Source organism: Calliphora vicina, chromosome 1, assembly GCF_958450345.1.
Source record: "Calliphora vicina chromosome 1, idCalVici1.1, whole genome shotgun sequence".
NCBI lineage: Eukaryota > Metazoa > Arthropoda > Insecta > Diptera > Calliphoridae > Calliphora > Calliphora vicina.
The window spans coordinates 67223049-67245927 of NC_088780.1; the positions used below are offsets into that span (position 1 = coordinate 67223049).

Genomic DNA, 22879 nt, shown 5'->3' on the forward strand with positions numbered 1-22879 from the left:
GAATTAAAAGTCTTATATATAAACTAAAATTTAGTTTCTATTACCAATATTACGCAAACAAAACTATCACAAACGGCGAAATGTCCACTTGGAAAACCAATCATAGCAATCTCCAAATTACTTATCGTATTTTTCTGCAAACCTTAATGTTAATTTAGTTCAAACTTGATTCATATCTTCATCTTATATATAAATAGGCCACACGTTTTTTTGTGGTACACTTTTTAGTATGTTATTGTCCACCAATATTAATAAAGCATATATGGTTTTCGAATTTCGGCCACCGGGCGATCCTAGTACATATAATTCCATTATACTGAGTAACAAACGAGTACAATATAATAAAGATATATACATTTAGAGATACTGGATTTATCAACTAAAATAGAGGATATAGCTACTTTTCCTCATATAAATGTACATATTTATTTCAGTCGGTTTTGAAATCAGAACAATCCATAATTCATTCATTCAATTAAAATCCAAAATATAAATAAAAGACATATACTACGTTTATACTAGGGTATTCGAATTATTCGATTTTTCTCTTGTTCGAATAAAACGAATAATTCGAATAAGAGATTTTAACTTGTTCGAATAATTCGATCACACGTTTAAAATTAATCGAATTATTCGAATAATTTAAATTTTTTTTAAAAAAGTAAAGAATGAAGTTTTGATGTAGGTTTTTTAATATTTTATTGTTAAAGAAAAACAAAAATAACGTTAAGTTAACAATTCAAGTACTGATAACATTTTAAAACAAAGTCCATTATTAAATTTTCAACAGAAATATTCTGATGAGATTAACTCCCCCTTTAGTTTCAGTTTTTGAGCTATGCTTTAAAAAATTTGAGCTAGTTGGACATGATCCTGAATTCAAACACAATATAAACGTATTAAGAACTTTTTTATGTCGTTCATTAATTCGGGTTTTAAATTGAGTATCTAATTCTTTAGTAAATTAATTATTCACTATTTCTAAATTATTTATAACAAATTGTATTATACATCAAGTTCTATCTATCAACGTGTCCGAATCGTTGCTTAATAATGTGGTCTTGGGGAATTACACAATAAAGGGAATCTGTTCAAAGTTTGATATTATTGTTAGTGAACGTGGCTGATTTGAAGTCAGACAGTGCATGACTGACGCATTTACAAATACGCAAAAATTTTATTACCATGTTAGACAAAGATCTTCAACGATGTTCAAAATCATGTATAAGACAAACTCCATGCTTTTCTTGCAACAAAACGTTAGTTTGCAATATTTGTGTTTATCATTCGATTTATTAAATATTTTGCAACACTTACGTACGCGGTTAATAACATCACTTATACGCATATATTTTAAGATCATGGCCTTCATCTATTTCAATGTAATCATTATAAATGTCATCCTCAATATCACTTTCGACGACCGTTTCAAAATCACATTCTCCATCACATTCAACTCCACTTTAATCTAACTTAAAATTTTGATTATTAATTGCGATTCTTATAATATTTCGCCAGCTAAATAACAAATATTTTATTCCGTACCTTTTATTTTCATTGGTTCAAGTTCTAAGTTAAAAATTTTGAAAGATTTGTTTTTAGAATTGTAACTTCTTGCAGTAATATTTATATATTTATAAAAGGAGCTATCTTAACACTCATCTACAATGATCGAAAGTCCCTTTGTCTTTAGTTATTTGTTAAATTTCAGAAACAATACTATTTTTGTGAGTCATTATTACTTATTTAAATTTGAAATTATGAAAAATTTTAAGCAATTTAATAAATTTAAATATATATGAACATTTATTCGTTTTATTCGATTATTCTACATAAAATTGTTCGAATTATTCGTTATTCGAAAATGGCCATTTTTAAATTGTTCGAATAATTATTCGAAAAAAATTATTCGATTAATCGAACGATCATTAGTCGAATGAATACCCTAGTTTATACGTAGCCTATTCGCAAATAAAAATTATTTGCAATTAACTAACTCACTGTAAACTTAAATAATTTGGTAGTAATGTTTTTGAATAAAATATGATAAATTTTTTATTTTTTTAAATGCAAAAATTCATATTTGTTTTGCAATCCAAGTAATGCAAAAACACAATGAAATATTTTAAAAGCGTCTTAATAAACTAAAAACGTTAAAACATATGGCAATGCTTAAAATCTAATTTGCAAATAGTGTCGTTAACCAGGAATTGTTTTCGTGAGTTAGCTATTCGCAAATAAAAAATGAATTCACTGTTTATGGGCAAATTTTTCTAAATGCAATATTTTTATTTGCGAATAAGCCGTGCGTATAAACGTAGTAATACATTGACAATATATTTTGGATATAATTGGAATTTAAAATTACACATCAATTACACATTCACTCAATTACAAATGGGCTACACATCCAAGTTAAAATTACACACAATATGTGTAATTACACATGAAGTGGCAACACTGCGTAAAATGCAATAGTATAGGTTGCCTTTCCCTCCCAGCAGTTTGAAAAGTGCCAATTGGAAACCTACCACTAGCTATATTACTACTTCTACAACTAACTAGTTCGATGTGGCTGCTAAAGTGGTAGTTAAATGGTTATCATTTGCACTACATTTCACCAGCATATTCAGTAATAAACAATAGTCAGCAATTTGTCCTAAGTTTTTGAAAATAAATTCAAGAAAAATAAAATCTTCTAAAATATACCACTTCGTTGGCCACATGTAATGCTGAATGTGGCCGTTTGTGTTTTCATTCTCAGTGATGATGTAGAAAATGCAAAAATAGAGAGTAGACTCACATGTTATTCTTAATAACAATTAGAGAGCAGTACAAATAAGAGCTCTGTAGTTTAGTGGTTAGAGCATTTGACTAGAAAACGAGAGGTTATGTGTTCAACCCCGCTCTCAGAAAAATTTATTTTTTTCTCAAATGCTGGAGTATTTTCACTATTGAATTTAATAGTGAAGTGTTATGCAGAGTGTCCCAATCGGCCACTTGCAATGACATCCCCGTGTTAAATTCACCAGTCAATAACGTTGCGAGTGGGTTGAAAATTCACTAGTAGTAGTTCTTAGTGGCCAACGAATTCGACGTAGCGGAACTAGTGCAATGAACTGCAGGGCTGTTCTAACCCTCTATTTTTGCATTTTCTACATCATCACTGAGAATGAAAACACAAACGGCCACATTCAGCATTACATGTGGCCATCAAAGTGGTATATTTAAATGATTTTATTTTTCTTGAATTTATTTTTTAAAAACTTACGACAAATAGCTGACTATTGCTTATTACTGAATATGCTGGTGAAATGAAGTGCAAGTGGTAACCATTTAACTACCACTTTAGCAGCCACATCGAACTAGTTAGTTGTAGAAGTAGTAATATAGCTAGTGAAAGGTTTGCAATTGGCACTTTTCAAACTGCTGGGATTGATTAGAACGACAATTATGCATTAAACACATTGAAGACAGCAGGCTTTACGAACACAAATGCTTCTGGCTGAAGTTGCAGTCGTGCGGCAGCCGCTGAATTCTTTTAAAGACGACAGCATGGTGTAATGATATACAAGGTGACATTAATCAAACAGCTGACTATTTTTAGCTCGAGTTTGTTTACAACTTTCATCTTGTCAAGTTTTTTTTTGCTGTAGTTTGTATACATTATGTCAGTTGTTTTTGACACTATAAAAGTTATTTGTTTTTGCATTGTTGTATTTGTTGCCGTAACGCATACACCTTAAGGCCTAGTTAGTTTGTACGTTCCGTTCCGAATCAGCTGTTTTGTTTTTAGCATAGGGAAAGTTGTGTATGTCGTTAGTTTTTCTGTAACGTTGCCGTTCTGTTGCGGATGAATCTGTTGAAAACAGAATTTTGTCCGCAACGTTAAGTGACAGCTAAAACAGCTGATATCATATATACACAAAAATGCCAACAATATGAAAGCAGTGGTGCCAACATTTTTGAAAGGGAAATATTTATTATTAACAAAAGAATAAAGAATATAATATTTTCAAAAAAAACATTGAAATTTAATAAAATAAATATAAATTTCTTTTAATGTATGTACTATGTATGTAAAAAAATTAGTTTAAATTAAATCATTAACAAAAAATATATGTATGTATTTATAAAAATGTTCACAATAATATGTTTAAGGTCTAAATACAAAAAACACTAAAAATAGTAACAAAATCACCAAGATGGTTTTATGGTTATTATTTTAAAAACAGCTGATACGATCTTACAGAAAAACTAACTACAATATAACAGCATTCAGAACGGCACAGAACAGAAACGTTACAGAACGCAAAGACTAATGCAGCCTTTATAATCATTACGCCATGGACGACAGCTTCAAAGTAAACAGCTGATTTATAATTAAAAAATATTATTGAAAAATATTATCTAAGAATAGTATTCCAGAAATCTTCAGATTTATTTTTGTAAGATTGTTTGTAAGTAGTTTTCAATCGGACGACAGAGTAACAGTTTGGAGAAGGCCAAACAATGAATTGGAAAAGAACAATGTAGTAAACACTGTCAAACATGGTGGAGGAGGTGTCATGTTGTGGGGTTGTGTGGCTGCATCTGGTGTAGGAAACTTAGTTTTCATCGACGGTTCAATGGACAAAACAGTGTACCTTAATATTTTAAAAGAAAACCTACTACAATGCGCTCTAAAGTTAAAAATTGGGAACATTTTTATTTTCAACAGTACAATGACCTCAAACACACAGTCCATGACGTCCGAATATGGACAGTGCATCATGTTCCCCACATGCTCTCGACTCCTCCGCAATCACCTGACATGAATAGTAAGACTCAACTTAAAGAAGTCCTGTCACAAGAATGGTAAAATATTGGAGCTTACGTCACCAAAAATTGGTCTATTCAATGCCAAGACGATTTAAAGAAGTCATTAAAAATATAGGCTACTCCACAAAATATTAAACTATTAAAAAAAACGATTTTCCTATTAAAAATTAGAAACTGTGTGAATATTTTTGTCCCCTTAAAATCGAACTTCGAAACATTAGTTCATTTTCTTTTCTAAAATGTGCCAACTTATGTTTAGTTTTTCCATATATTTCAATAAGTTATATGTAAATAAATATTTTTTTGAAACTCATACCAAAGTTGTGGCTTTCGTTTAAAAAATATGGTAGATTAAAGATAAATCTGTATGCTGTGTGAATATTTAAGTCCGGCACTGTATAAGAAACTCACTCATAGACGGTGCCCGCGGGCGTACTGCTGGAGACCAATGCTCTACATGAAATACCTGAAATATATTTTCAAATATTTTCAAATTGATCCATGTCCGTCTGTCTGTCGTCTGTCCGTCTGTGTAAAACACGCTCACGTCCAAAATACGCAAACAAACTTAGTAGAGTTGCAAGAAAAATGTTTATTATTGTCCTAAGCAGTTTGGTATTAAAAATCAGCAAAATCGGTACAGTCGAACCAAAGTTATGAATTAAAATGTGGGACAACCTCAAAAAAAATTGATAATTTTCACATATTTTTGGACATTTTTTGTAAATATATTGCAGCTAATATCATGTAGTGTACCAACACACTTCGCTATACACCTACTTAATAATAATAATAATAATAGAAACAATGTAAAGTAATGTAAAGTGTCATGTTGCACATCCCAGCAGTTCTAGGAGACAGTACCGAACTAGTGATTTTACCCATCATTTAGGGTGGGAGCTAGTTACTTCAATAGCCACGTGACTAGTCATTTTAACACGGGCATGTCCTAGGCAGGGGGTCAATTGTCTCTTTTTGATTACAATGGGACTGTATAATAGCTGGTCCAAAGTAGGCAACGCATTGGATTCACAAACTGGTTACATAGCGTCAGTTACCTTGCTAGCTTTGTAACTGGTTACTTGATCAGCTACTTGACTAGTTATTTTAACATGTGCATGTCCTAAGCAGGGGGTCAATTGACCCTTTTGATTACAATGTGACTATCGGATAGCTGATCGAAGGTAGTCAACGCTTCTGGTGGGTAAAATAAACTGCAGTACAAAAAAAAGTTTGAAGTGACTTCACCATAGGTTACTAAGAGACACTAAAGTGACTATTGACTTCATGCTATGTTACATGCGATATCAGTATACTTAAGCAAAAATAAAAATAAACTGTATGAGAATTACATTAACACAATTTGTAAAAAACCAGTTTGTACGAATTACTCACAAAACGTTTAAAGTGACTACACTCTCGATTACTTAGAGACACTTAAGTGACAATTGTCTTCACGCTAGATTACTTGGGACGTATAAATTAGCCAATTGTCTTTTCTCTGCACTACAAAGTGCACACACGTGTCAAATGACCAAAATATATAAATTGGAATCAGCCAAGTGATAAGACATTTGTGGCAATTACTGTCTTTAAGGGATACATTGACTACTTGCTTAACTGCTGGGATATGTTACACACAAAACACTCACATGCACTAAATATCACTCAAATGTAATAGCCAATAGGAAAATAGAATTATGATTAGACTAAGATAGATTATTAATTACAATAAGAGAGGGGATACTAAAATATAGTATATAAACCCCGAAATTATATAAATAAAATCAGACTTTGTTAAACCACATACAAAGACTCATCTTTTATTGTGTAGGGACTTTACGCTCTTCGAAGAAATTCGGATATTGGCGTATTGAGGACCATAGGCACCTGGATGCCGGTCTAAGATAAAAATCTAATAACAAAGCGTACTTTACAATCATACAATTTCGCACTCGTTACTTTTATGATAAAAGGAGTAACTCTGGTGAAAATTATAAGAATCGGTCCAAGATTTCTCCTAGCCCCCATACAAATATCTTCCCGAAATATGGTTCTATGGTCTATAAATGCCTACAGAACAGGAATATCCATATAAAATGCAGCAAAAATAAGTTTCGTGGTAAAAAAAATTATATTACAAAATTTTTCGTGGATCGGCCCATATTTGACCATAGCCCCCATATAAAGTACACTTCCGAAAATCTCTTAAATAAGCATAAATATCTTATAAATGTCGCTATCAAGTTGAAATTCGACATAAATAATCCCCATATATATCAAAATCGCTGTACCTAATTCTATGAAGATCGGCCGATAATTGGTTATAGGTCCCATATAAGGACCACTTCCGAAAAACACAATAACCTACATAAATATCTAAAAAATATCAATATCAAAACAAAATTTCACACAGATCCGTAATTTATATTTAGAAATCATACTACTGGATTTTGTGAATATCGGTCCATATTTGACCACAGCTCCCATATAAGGTCCACTTCCGAAAATCAGTTAAGTACTCATAAATCTCTTATGAATACATTTATCATGCTAAAATTTGACAAAAATTATACTCATATATATAGATATCACTGTACCAAATTTTATGCAGATTGGCCGATAATTGGTCATAGCTCCCCTACAAGGCCCATTGCCGAAAAAAGATATTAACCTTAAAAAATATTAAAAACATATCGATATCAAAATGAAATTACGCACAGATCAGTAATTTGTATCCAGTAATCATACTTCTGGATTTTGTGAATATCGGTCCATATTTAACCATAGCTCCCATATAAGGTCCACTCCCGAAAATCACTAAAATCCTCATAAATTTCTTACAAATATAGTTATCAGGTTGAAATTCAAAACAAATTTATTCGATACATAAAAAAAATCAATGTACCAAATTTTATGATGATAGGCCCATAATTGGTCATAACCTCCATTTAAGAACCACTTCCGGAAAACACATTAACCTGCACAAATATCCATAAAAATCTATACTGAACCAAAATTTTACACCGATCAGTAATTTGTATCCAAGAATCGTACTACAAGATTTTTTAAATATTGGTCCATAATTCGGCATAGCTCCCATATAAGGTCCACTCTTGTTAATAGCGTTGTTTATATGAAATTCTTCAAAAATAGCTCTTAAATACTTAGGACCATAATAGGTCATAGCATCCATATATTAAACCAAAATAGTACACAGATCTTGTATTCAAAAAGAATTTGTATTCAAAAATCATAATACTGAATTTTGTGAATATTGGTCCATAATTGGCCACAGCTCTCATATAAATACATAAAAATAAGGTAAAAATATTTTATGACAATCGAATCATAATAGGTCATAGCTCCCACATATGTCCCACAACCAAATATTTTGAAATTTGTCTAAATATATTTGTGTACCCTTTTTTATACTCTTTTTCTTCACTTGAGGTTAAAAGGGGAAAATGTTGATCCAAACGTATTAACTAATTATTAAGTATATAAATTGTTAAATTTTTAAATTGTTAAATTGATGAATTAAATACAATTTTTTGTACATTTGAAATAAAATATCTTCTGCGTAAACTAGTCTTTCTAACAATTGTTATATTATTTCAGTTTTTATACCATCATATTTAGGTGGAGGGTATTTAAGATTCGGCACGGCCGAATATAGTACTCTTACTTACTCTTCTTTTGCAATGGAGAACAAAAGTAAACGAGCAAAAATGTATACATCTTACATTCACATTGCGTAGAGAATCGTGCCCTCCAATCCTAGTAAATAATAATATAATACCTCAACAAACTGAAGTTAAATATCTAGCTCTGCATCTTACCTCGTATATATAGATACGAAATTGACTCAAATGAAGTTAAAATTACTACAAATTTACTGGCTAATTGGTAAAAACTCGAGATTGAGTTAGATTGCAAACTTTAGCTGTACAGCTCAATAATAAAACCCATATGGTGCTATGGAATTCAATTATGGGGCACTGCCTCAGCTTCTAATATGGAAAAATTCAAAGATTTCAAAATAAAATATTACGAATGATAACAGCAGCGCCTTGGTATTTGAGAAATATTAACATTCATAAGGAAATATGTAGGTGTCTCCCTGGTGAAAAATGAAATAAAAAAACAAGCGGAGTCATATTTGAAAAAGTTAGAAGTTCACCCAAACCCACTTGCACGAACATTAATGAAAAGTAATGGCTACATCCGACTAAGAAGAAGGAATCCAACAGACCTGCGCTGATGATAGGATCTATAAATCGTATATATAAATAGGCCACACGTTTTTTTGTGGTACACTTTTAAGTATGTTATTGTCCACCAATATTGATGAAACCTATATGGTTTAAAAGATTATTTTCTCTAGATGTGCACAATATAATTTTTTTTAAAAATTCTTTCCATAAAAGTGTTAAAAAGCGTTTTAAATTTGCTTGAAAAACAACAACAACATGTTTAAGCATATCTAAATACACGTGTATTTGTACACAAACGTGAAAAATATTTTTGCGTATACTCAAAGTAACTGTATAATTTTGTTATTAGTGGTCGAGTTTTGACCAGCAGGCGATCCTAGTTAAACATAATTTTTCGTCCAACTGTGGTGGAACGTAAATAAAAATTAATATTTAGATTTAAGATTTGAACAAATTATTGATAGTTCACATTATTTTGTGAAGATACAATAAATAAAGTATTTTTTTTTAACGCTTTATTGAATTATTGAATCTGTCTGTTATCGATCTTACAATAAGTATTTAATTCTTATAACTAAAATTAAAACTATTTGCTCTTCAACAAGAGAGCCTTAATGGTAAACTGTCACTCATCTTAGCGGGGTGGTAGATCTGCTCTACTGAGCCTAGATCGGGTTTGGGTCTGCACAAGTTGTCTTGCATGCGTATTGGGATGGTTTCGCAGCTTCACAATATATTTCTCACGGACTTTCTTGAACTCTTCCTTTACCAATTCTAGGTCTCTGTTGATGTTTTCATTTCTTATGTACCATGGTGCTCCCGTCATGGTCCTAAGAATTTTAGATTGGGCCCTTTGTATAATATCAATACTGGTGTTGCTAGCCATTCCCCATAATTGAATTCCATATGTCCAAATTGGTTTTAAAACGGTCTTATACAGGATGACTTTATATTCAAGGCTTACTTTTGATTGGTCACAGATTAACCAATGAAAGCTAGAGGCTTTTAACTTCATGTGAAGTCTCTTGGTTTCTATGTGTCGGCGCCAAGTAAGCCGTCTATCTAGATGATTACCAATCAGACTGCGGTATATTAACGTTGTTGAGTGTGACAGGTGGGCAATTTCCTCTCCTTAGAGCGAACGTAACATGTTTACTTTTCAGCTCATTTACCTTTATTCGCCAGTTTTCCAACCATGACTCCACACGTACGAGGTAATTCTGTAGTTGACTAGATGCCATGAGTGGGTTTTCGTCTGAGCTAATATCATCAGCAAATGTTGAAATTGTTAGTTTATCGCACGTAGGGAGGTCGGAGTCGTAAATCAAATATAGTGTAGGTCCTAGTACACTTCCCTGTGGAACGCCAGCTCTAATCTTGTATTCCCTCGTCACATAATCATTGTACTTAACTCTGAAAAGTCTATTTGATAAATAAGACTCCAGCAATTTATGAGTACATAGTGGTAGTAAACATTTGATTTTATGTAATAGACCTTTATGATATACCTTGTCAAAAGCCTGATCAACGTCTAAAAAGACGGCAGAACAATATTTCTTTAATTCAAAAGATTTTCTAATCTCTCCAGTTAAACGATTGACCTGTTCAATGGTGCCATGATGTTCACGGAAACCAAATTGGTGTACTGTGATAATGTTTCCATCATTCAAAAAAGGTATTATCTTTTCCTGGAATATTTTCTCGAATAGTTTCGACAAACAAGGGAGTAGGCTAATAGGTCTATAAGAAGATGGCAGGGTTAAATCTTTAGGTATCATTATTATTTGAGAAATTTTCCAATTTTTTGGATAAATTCCTAGTTTCAAGATCGCATTAAACAATATAGATAGCACAATTATTGCCACGTTTGGTAGGTTCTTAATCATTGATGGCGTTATTAATTCATATCCCGTTGATTTTTTCAAGTCTAATTTATTTTTAATTACTCTATTAAAATCCTCAGGACTAATATCGAATTGGGCTGCATTAGCCATTGTTGAAGCTGGCAATTCTTCTAGTTCAAAGTCATTTGCTATGAAGTTGGGTTGAAATACTTCACTTAAATGTTCAGCAAATACTGAGGCTTTTTCATAGCACTTCGTGCCCAGGTTCCGTCAGCTTTTCTTAAAGCGCTTTGTGTCTCTACCGGTGGCTTAATGTTCCTCGTTGCCTTCCAAAGAGAGAAATTTGTGTATTTTGTACTCGTCAAACTTTTAATATAATTTTCGTTTATGCGATCCTCTTCTAAATGAAGGGCTCTTTTCAGTTTTCGTACTGCATAATAAAATATGAAAAAAAAAAACATTCAATATTCAAGAAGCAATTAACAATTTTTGCAATTTTGTGACCCACGACCACCCATCGACAAACTTTTTGGTAATATTTATTTAAAAAAAAAACTATCTTTCATAAATAATCAAAAAACAAAAGCATATTTGACATATACAAAAAATGGTTTTCGAAAAAGCGTAATTTTTAAAAATCGGTTTTCGAATTTTGACATCAAAAACCGGTTCGGATAACAGGTTTTTAGCATTTTTTTGTCAATTTATGAATTGAGGTATAAATTAAGCTTAAATATACATATTTTTTTTATTAAAACTAATTAAAAAATCGTTCAGTCTTTTAAAAATAAATTTATCATAACTTAAATATATTTAACATGACTTTAAATAAAATTTTTATCAAAAAAGATACAGAAATAACACATTCTGTTGAAGTGGGATTAACTGTTAAAATTACATTATATAAAAAAAAAGATTTAATTTATTTTAAATTTTAGAAAATTTGTCCAAATAATAAAAATCGTGTTTTAAGTCGCTGGTTGTTGCAATAAATATTAGATCTTTTGTGTGGATTTTGAATTTCTTTTAATGTCAACATATTCTAAATCAGATGAACTTTCATTTAGTTCTTTCTGTTTAAAATTTTCAAAAGTCTATTGGGAAGAACCATGTCAAAGCGGACAGAAGTCGGATTTGCCATCTCCGATTTCATAAAATTTACCACATACATAATATATCCAATATGTTTCTCATATCAGCGACATTTTCAATGGAAACTCATTCCGATGTAAAAATATCGCGATTTGAAAATTGAAAAATTTTGAAGTAATCAAAAAATATGTTGGACTTTGAGTAGCTTAGAAGTTATGGGCAATTATTTGTATATAATTTGTGACAAATTTAACAAATTTTTCAAATCGCGATATTTTTTAAATGGAAAGGTTCTCCTATGAAATAGTCATAGATTTGAGGAACCGTAATATGTGTGGTAAATTTCATTACAATCGTAGATGTCAAATCCGAAAATACCAGATTTCTGTCCGTTTTGATAATTCATCTCACCATTTTAAAAATATTATGAGAAATGGAATCTTAAAAAAGAAAAGGAGTTCCCCTAATGTATACACATAGTAACGAGCTCATTTAAATATATACACAAACTACGTTTGTATGTACATTTGAATACTTGAGACAAATAAATAAATATGTAAATAAATAATTAGATGTAGGTAGGTAAATTGGAATATTTTTCAAATGAAATAAATGGTTTAAAATCATATAAAGGAAGGCAATCAATATGATAATGTTGAAAGTAAAGATGTCAACATGGTAAAGAAATGTTGTCAGTTCTCGAAAAATTAAAAGCGTAAAAATTTTCTCACAAGAACGAACTCAAGGCGAATTCATTAAATAAGATGGCAGTTCCAAAACAACTATAACCAGCTGATTGATATACTATAACTAAACATGAAGAAATTTGTATTACAAATTAAATTTGTGTGAAAAATTTGCAAAGTTTAAATCATTTACGTAAAAAATTTGTATTTTGTTAATAAACATGGAAATTGACAGCAGCTAATATAAAAAATCGTCTGACCGATCTTATATAAATTCGCCTTGGAACGAGCTGTAATTTTGGTCCGCAACTGATTAAACAACTACATATCGTAGCAACAAACGCAAACCGCTTTGCAAACATTTTAATTTTGCAGGAGAATTGTACAAAAATATAAAACTCGCAAATAAATACCTACGTAGTGTTAACAGATTTTCACTTAATGCGGAAAAGTTATTAAAATTTTTGTTATAGCAGATTATATTTAATTTCTTGTTAATATTGCTACTATTTTCTCTATTTTTAGGATAATTGAAAATGGAATTTTTCAATATAAATAAAACACTAGTTTTGAACTCATTAGATAAAATTTATCTAATTGACAAGATGGAGCATTTTATTGGAGATGGTGTTTTGTTTACAAGTTTATATAAAGTTTGTGGTACAATTATTGGAATAGCCACGCTTTATTGGTTATTTTACATGCCGTGCAATTGGAAAAAGGTACGTATTTCTATTACCATATTATTTGCATAGAATATGATCCATTAGTCTCATATCTAATTAGTCTCTAGTCTAGACTAGAGAAATTTATTCTCTAGAACACAATTTTATTATTTCGTTATAAAACTTGTTTTCAATTTAATATTGTTCGCGAAGGAATACTACCACAAAGCTGTGGAATCTGTTGTTAGTCCAGGTATGCAGCAAAAATATTTTTGTGTATAGTCACTAATGCGATATATGTAATCACATTTTATGAGCATTAAATGCACCCATGAATCAATTTCATATAAAAAGTTTACTTTATAAGCTCATTTCACATATCTAGCCGATTATTAAATATAAAATTATATACAAAAATATCGATAACCATTAGATTAGAAATTTCGAGAAGTTGAAAACTTTATATTTAAAGTTTTCAGTCAGGCATTTCCTAATTTCATCTTATTTTATTCCATTAAAGGACTTTTGATGTTGCAGTGAAATTGTGGATTATATCGCTAATGTGACTATAATCCAAATATTATTAAATATTGCCGCAATCTATTACACTGCGTTAAACGATTTTGGTACCCTCTTAAAGGGGGGTCACACGGCATGTATTCCATATGTATTAGGACATGTATTCGATACATATGGAATCCATGTGCATGTCACAATTCACGTTATACATACGATTCATAATTTCCATGTTCGCACGTACATATGTAATTGCATGTGACATAACTAGAGTTCCAAAACCGAAAATCGGTCAACCGTTTTTTCATATCTGTAAACTCGATCGGTTTCGGATTTCTTTAACTTTTAGGTTTTTTGAGTAAGGCAATTTAGTTGCGCAAGTCTCTTGTGTTTATAGATGTCGGGTTAAGGAGAAGAAAATTTTGCATGCTGTTTTGTTGTTGGGCAAGAGACTTCCGCAACTCAATTGCCTAGTGTGAATGGGGTCTAAAGGTACGGTCAGACACAGCTAATATTTGAAGTTTTTCGTCAAATATTTCATTGCTTGAATCTGACCACAAATAAAATTTAGAGCAAACAACAAAACAGATGATTTTAGTCAAACAAAATTATTTGACGGCAAATTAAATATTTACTTAATGTGAACATAGTGTGACCCCTAGCTACATAATTAGCTAAAAATATATAATTTGATCTTGCAAATCTTTTAAAATTAAAGCACTTGATTCGAATTCTAAAGCAGTTATTTTATTAAAGTTTTATTGAATTTTGTAATGATATAGTGAATTTAATTTTTCACTTTTTGTTTGACCAAACTGCTGCGAAAAAGAATCAGTAAATATATTTGCCGGGTGGTCACACTATATAAAATACTTTCATAAAATAATTGTTTGATCAAATAGAGCAAAAAAAAAAAAATGAGAAAAATTAAATGAGATTATTTAAATATTTTTGGTAATAAATTAAAACACACAATTTCACTATTTTTTTTTAGACATAAATACGTATTCAATATTTCTTGAACATTTGTTATTTAAATTATTTTCATTAAAAAATTGCATCAATAAATGAAGTCTTCTTCTTCACATAAAAGTCATTCAGCCTAGAATGACATACTGGGAGAAAAACTAATTGAAGAAATGAAGTCTATGTTGCGATTTTTGCATTTTTATGCGATTTATATTTGTATACGTTTCACATAGTCTGATGTTTGATTATTTTTTATAGATTTAGTTTGTCTATTCACAAAATTTAAAATTGCTCAAATATATTGAATATTTATTGTATTTGTACAGATTGAATTTAAAATCAAAGAAAATAGTTTAGATATAATTTGATTGCAATTAATTAAAAATGTATGTAAAAAAGGTAAACATTTCCGTAAAATTTTATAATATTTGTGAACATGAATGAATAAAGTTTGGATACACTCATGTTCGATTAATAATATTTAAATATAGTTCAATTCACGTTAAGTCTTTAACACACAGAATTTTATAATTTTGTTTTACACTTCTAGCAGATTTTTATTTCTGAAACACGTCCAATTTGAACAATCTAAAAAAGATTTTTTTTATTAATTTTTAGAATTTAAACTATCTGATAGAGTTTACATTTTTCGTATAGAAAATCATATAAAATTCAAACAAATTATAAAAAAAATTCAAAAATCATTATGGTGTTGTTTGAATAAAGCGATTTTTAGTTCAAAATCCAAACAAAGCCAAAACAAATACAATAAAATTCCAAATTGTTTATTATATTAGGGATATTTTGTAAACTTTATGTACTATTAACATTTTCTGACAATATTGTAAGAATATGACAACCGTGTGTACGTAGCTTTATACCTATGTACAAATTTTAATGCGTTGATAGTAATATAATTTAATAAATAAACATTTACGGTCTAATTCATAATAAAATCTTATTGTAGATTTTTTTTTTTTCCAGTATCTTTTTTCTTTATTGAATCTTTCTTTTTATAAATTTACAAATAAGTATTCAAATCTTAACCTAAACTAAAACTAAAGTTGTTATTGCCGCTGCAATATCCAACATGAGTGCTCGATGATTATCTGGCCAGATCCAGTGTTTCCAATCGCCTCAGTCGTCTATGACCCTTAAATGACAGCAACTCCCTGGCGAGGGGGTTTGGATGATCCATTAGTTTTGAAATGTATTTTAGACTGGAGAGTTTGATCTCCTCGCGTATTATGGGGACATTGAGATCCCTATGGATATTACTATTGCGAATGTACCATGGGGCACCTGTTATTGTCCTTAACAGTGCTGACTGCTTTCTTTGCAATTTTTCAACGTTAGATGAGGAGGCTGTTCCCCATAGCTGAATGCCGTATAGCCATATCGGTTTTATAATTGTTTTGTACAAAAGCACTTTGTATTCCAAGTCTAGAGCAGAGCGTGGGCCAATTAACCAGTACAGTTGGACTGACTTTAATTTTATTTGCGTAACCTTGGCTTCAATATGGTGGGACCATGTTAAACGGCGATAAAGATGGATACCGAGATATCGCACATGGCTCTGTTCTGGGATTTTGATATTATTTATCTGTATGGAAGGGCAACTTTCTCGTCTTAAAGTAAATGTAACGTGAATACATTTTGTTGCATTGACCTTAATTTTCCATTTGTCCAGCCATTTTTCCAAATCGCCGATGTGAGACTGGAGTTGTTGAGAAGCTATTACGGGGTTTTCATGTGCACTTAAAAAAGCGGTATCATCCGCAAATGTAGATGTGTGAGTCAGTGCGCTCGTGGGCATATCTGCAGTATATAAAATATATAGGAACGGCCCTAGAATACTTCCCTGTGGTACACCAGCGGATATTTTTCGACGTGTTGAGATCACATCCTTTGATCTGATTTGGAAAGATCTTTCTTGTATGTAATTTTTAAGCAGTTTATGTACGTTCGCAGGTAGTAATCTAGTAATTTTGTGTATTAGTCCATCGTGCCAGACTTTATCGAAAGCTTGAGATATGTCAATAAATAATGCGGAACAATACTGCTTGCTCTCGAAGGTTTTCCGAATAAGTGTAGTTATCCGATGTACCTGTTCGATAGTACTATGTTTCCTTCTGAAACCAAATTGATGGTCAGGAATAATGCAATTTTCGTCAAGGTGCACTATAAGTCTCTCAAGTAACAACTTTTCAAAAAGTTTTGAGAATATTGACAATAGGCTAATGGGACGGTATGATGTCACTTGAGTGACATCTTTTCCCGGTTTCGGTATCATAACTATATCAGATATTTTCCATGAGGATGGGAAATATCCAATTCTCAGTGCTGAGTTGGGCAGATTACTTATCATCGTGGTAGTAATTTTATCTATACCAGGTGATTTTCCAGCCTTAAGACCTTTGACCGTCGTCCTCACGGCAGAGAACCGGAATTTTAGTGGGGCTGGCACCACATTATTTATGACATTATCTCTAATATATGAATTTGTATCATTTGGGGTAAATACATTCTCCAAGTGATTGGCAAATGCTTCGATTTTTTCTGAAGTATTTTTTGCCCATTCTCCGTTCTGAAGGCGTATGGGCGACTCATATACAATAGGGCATTGCATATTTTTCACAGCTTTCCAGAGACTATATTCTGTGTTCTTAGTAGGGTCTAAGTTTCTAAGATAGTTTCTCAGGTTAGATTCTTTATTAATCTTTAAGGCGACGTGAAGTCTTCTTTGGCACTGATTAAGTTTAGCCTTTACGTTCGGAGATCGCGATTGTTGCCATTGACGTCTGAGGGTTCTCTTTTCTTTGATAAGAGAATCAATGTTTTTAGGACATTTTGAATGTCTGTAATTCCCCAGGGTGACTGGGGGCGTGGACACTTTAACGGCGTTTGTTAAAATGTCTGTAAATATATCGACAGCGGATTGTATCTCATACTCATTTTTCAATGAGATGTTTTGTGGCAAGTGTGAGCTAACATACATTTTATACTTTAACCAGTTCGTTTTCTTGTTAGGGAAACAAGAGTAAGAGTTTTCCAATTTACTTGGAACTGCTAATAACGTTAAAACTGTAGGCGAGTGGTCTGACGAGAGGTCCAGCGAAGGGATCACTGAAATAAATTCTCTTTTTATATTCTTGATTACAGCGAAGTCAATTAGATCGGGAATCTTATTGAGGTCTGTAGGCCAATAAGTAGGTTGGCCACTAGATATGGCATCTAGTCTGTTAGACGATATTGCTTCTAACAGTTGCCTCCCTCTAGGAGTAATAAGGCGAGAGCCCCAAAATGTATGTTTTGCATTGTAATCACCAGCTGCTATAAATCTTGGACCTAGAGTCCTAAAATATTCGAGAAACTGCTCTCGTTTAATATTATACCTAGGAGGACAATATATTGAAGATATTGTAACTCTACCATCAGGTATATTTATAGATGTGGCCTGGATGTGATCCGTTTTATATTCTGGCATTGGGAAATGCCTAATATCCTTTCTCACTAATATAGCTGTTCCACCACAAGCTCTACCACTCTACCACTAATTCTGAAACAGTTCTTTATGGTAAAGTGTGTTTCAGAAACGAGTAGTACATCAATTTCCTGAAGGTGGAGAAATTGTTGTACATCATTCTTATGTTGGCTAAGGCCGTTAGCATTCCAAAAACAAATTCTTAGAGAATTCATTTTTTATTTAGCAGGATCTGCATGAGCATGCTTTGATTCTGCATCAATTGTTGAAACATATTTTGCATGTTCGTCATTAAACTGTTCATGGTTTGAATTAGATTCTCAATAGAGCTTTGAGAGTTATTGTCGGGTACTGGTACACCCTCTTTTAATGCATGTGCATATGAAAATAATGGGGAATTATTTCCATTGCTTCTTTTCATTTGGGTAACTGAACCCTCATTTGTCGTATTGGCATACGATTTGTTTTGATAATTATCATTTATGATGCCCCTATATTGAGCACTAGAAGCACCTGTGTTTGTTTTCATTTGGGTAACTGAACCCTCATTTGTCGTATGGGCATACGATTTGTTTTGATTATTGTTTTTTATGATACTTCTATATTGAGCACTAGAAGCATCAGGAAGGCTTGGAAAGTTAGAAGCCGTATATTGAGCATATAAAGGTCTTCTTGCCTTCGTTGATTCCTGTATGCGTAGGAATACTGGGCATCCACGGTAGTTTGCGGTGTGATTTTGACCACAGTTACTACATTTTCTTATATTATCTGTTTTTGAGTGGGGGCATTCTTGACTTTTATGAATATCTCCACATCTTACACATACAGAAGGTAATTTGCAGAATGTTCGGGTGTGACCGAACTCTTGGCAATTAAGGCACTGAGGTGGACCTTTGCGCTTAATTGGTTCTTCTACAATTATTTTACGATTTAGAAGATATCTTAAACCGTATATTGGATGAGTGTCACACTTTTTCTTTAATTGAGAAGAGTTGAAAGTGATTTCAACTCTAAAAATTGGTTGAGGAATTTTATTTTTATTTATTATATTGTGAATGGACTTCACTTCAAAGCCTTCAGACTCTAGCGCCTTTTTAATATCATCAGTTGGCTCAGAACTATCTATACCTTTGATGACTACTGTCAAACCTTTTGCACTTTTCAGTTGATATGTATAATAGTTTCTTTTCTCGGAATCGAAATTATCAACAATCAGTCTGAAATTTTTTTCCGAATAAGTTTGTACCTTTGTCTCTTGAATATTTCCTTTACGTAGAGAGACCACGTGGAAATTCTCCTTACCTACAAGTTGGGACAATTTGTTCACCAAAACATTTGTAGTAGGTTCGCGCAAATAAAGAGGAGGTGGCTTATAGTCTTTTATTGTAGATTTAAAGCACAAATTTGTTAACAAACACTTTAGCTTTATAAACCTTTAATAAAAGTATTGTATTCATAAACGTTAGATAAAGGCACAATAACTAATGTACTGTTTTTTGTCTAAGCTGGCAATGCTTCTCTGTTATTTCCACTTTTTATACCCTTCAGCTTCGTGAGAAGGGTATATATAAGTTTGTCATTCCGTTTGTAATTTCTACATTTTTCATTTCCGACCCTATAAAGTATATATATTCTGGATCTGGATAGCGGAGTCGATTAAGCCATGTCCGTCTGTCTGTCTGTTGAAATCAATTTTCTGAAGGCCCCAGATATCTCCGGGATCCAAATCTTCAACAATTCTGTCAGACATACTTTCGAGAATTTTGCTATTTAAAATCAGCAAAATCCGTCCATAAATAACGGAGATATGAGCAAAAACCCGAGACAACCTCTGAAAATTTCATCAAAAAACACAATGTATTGCATGCTTTGTGTATTTTGTTTTTTTTTGTGGTTTGTTTCTTTTGGCATTGTTGTTGTTTTTTTACAACTAAAGTTTAGTTTGGTTGTGTGTTGTTTTTTTGACAAAAAACAACAAATCGTATGTTTGGATGTGCATGCTTTGCGTTTTTTGTTTTTCTTCTGTGTTTCTTTTGGCGTTGTTGTTGTTTTTTATACAATTAAACGTATGTTTGGATGTGTGTTGGTTTCATTGCCTTGCGTATTTTGTTTTTGTTTTTTCTTTTGGTGTTTTGTTTCGTTTGGCGTTGTTGTTGTTTTTTGTGTTCTTGATAAATTTAGGATGCTGTACGCTGAAAGTGGGCAATGTACATACATATATAGGTAATTATAAAAAATAATAATGCATCCACAACAAAGGTGAAGGGTATATAAGATTCGGCATAGCCGAATATAGCACTCTTACTTGTTCGTTGTTAGTGTTGCTTGTCATTAGGATAAAATATTCGTTAATTCTCTTTTTTTTCATTGTTTGTTTTTAGTAATAATACATTTTTGATGATAAAAACAAATTTTTAGTGAAAATAATCTATATTTGATTCCAGTAAATTTATATTACGCTAAAATGTATTAATATACAAAAGTTTTTATATATTTTATTATAATTATTATTTAAAGTATTCGAATGACGAATATTCTGTGATAAAATAAACATCACTGTTTTATAATTTGTTTTATTAATTTATTTTTATTGACATTTTGTGAAATTTTAACAAAATTTAATGGATTTCTGTGTGGAAACACATTAATTTAATTCTGGAGTTGGTATATTAGATTGTGTGGACCTTCTTCAACAATGTTTACACATTGTATTATTACATGGCGTTGCAGGTTAATAGAAAATTACTAAATGTCTATAAAACTCACTTGCGAACCTCATGAAGCTCACTGCCGGAGGAATATGAAACAAAATCATATATTATTAAAGTGTGATTTATTCCCCGTCGGAGTTAAAATTATGTTTAGCAATTGCAATAGTATCGTCTATTATTGCAAATTTATAAACAATTACCTTTAAAATTTGCTTTTTTCCAGATAAGATGGAAAAATAGTACCTTAAAGTAGGTTTAAAGTAGTGTCGAACCTACAATAAATATTTCAAATTTATGAATAGTTTATAACACTATTAAACGTTTATGAATACTGTTTTTCGATTTTTTTCTTATTAGCGACTTATAAAGCTGTTTTAAGTTATTATGAATTAGACCGTTAATAATTATATTATTAAATTGTTCAAGATTGAGTTCTTTTCACGATTTGTTTTCATGTAGTGATTTTTAATTTAAGATATGTATTGCAACACTACTTTTACGATTACACATGATGCAACAGCTGTTATTTGACGCAGTTTGGTCTTGCAAATGAATTGCAAGATCAAATAAAAAATGACCCAAAATGGAGGGAAATATTTGCTGTTTAGTGATCACATATTGGTCACATTACAAGAAAGTTTTCTTATCGGCAAATAAATTTGTTTGACCAAATTCAGCTGTTTTCTTGTTTGCCGTGAAAAATATTTTCTGTTCAAACTAGAAACATAAAATATTTGATGTTTAAATAAAAGTACTGAAATTTCACACTTCTTTTAATTGTAAAGCAAAATCTAGTAATATTTTAATTTTTAGAAATGTATTCTTTATTGATGAAAGAAATTAAAGTTTTTTTGCAGCTTTATTTAATAATTATTTAAAAAAAATATTACCATAAATGTGACCACAAGAAAAATATATTTTCCCCTTCGTGTGTTTGATAGTATTTCTGTATAGTTTGATTAAACAAATATTGCAAATAAATGTGTACAGTGTGACCACAAAATCAACCCATGAATTATTTGATATAGTTTTGATCAAACACATGAAACATTTTGTATCAAATAATTTGCGTAGTCTGACCTTACCTTAAGACGGTTAACGGTTTTAATGAAAGCTATTTAAACATATTTTTGTAAAACTTTGATACCATTTTTAAAAATATTGTTTTATTTTATAGAAAATTGTAGCATTTGACAATATTTCGTAAAAGGAATAAAGTAATTGCATAAAGATAGAGCCTTAAGAATTAAAAAATGTTTCATATTGAATAAAAATTTAATGTAAACCGGTTTTTTTTTTTGAATACAAAAACCGAAATCGGTTTTTTTTTAAGAAAAAAATTAAAACCGGTTTTTTCAAAAACACACTTTTTCGGTTAAACTGGAAACCGATTTTTAAATTTGCCGGTTTTTTTGGACACTGTAGTGTTACTATGATATTCAAATACAAATATTTCTGGGGAAAATGTTAGTGTTAACAATTTTTATAGACATTAGTAACAATTTTATTTATAAAAAGTAATGAAATTGTTGTTTTTACGAAAACGATAAGTACTATTGTACTATTTTCTTTTACAAAAATACATAAAATAAGTAAAAATATATTTATTATTTTACCAGCATCAAGTAAATTTTTCTGAAACTATTTATTGGCAACTCTGTTTGTCATCACTTGTATAGAAGTGTCGAAAATCACTGTCCACATAAATTCACTATACAGTGAGCTGCAGGTGGCTGCATGTGTGATTGTGTTGTCAACTTGTTGGTTTTTAAAGGCTTTATTCATAATAATTTTTAAATTTACAAAAGATTTATAAAACAGATTTTGTACAGTAATTTTGTTTTAGAAACCTTTTATAGGGTATTCAAATTATT

The 22879-nt window shown here is 31.1% G+C and overlaps 1 protein-coding gene across 1 annotated transcript in view; it reads left to right on the plus strand.

The window, feature by feature from the left end:
• Positions 1–13261: 13261 nt before the first annotated feature.
• nvd (neverland) overlaps positions 13262–22879 on the plus strand; it is a 79226-nt gene continuing 69608 nt past the window's right edge. The window contains exon 1 of the mRNA XM_065498828.1: positions 13262–13382. Within this exon, the coding sequence (XP_065354900.1) occupies positions 13266–13382 (117 nt within the window). The 5' untranslated portion in view covers positions 13262–13265. The remainder of the gene's footprint in view (positions 13383–22879) is intronic.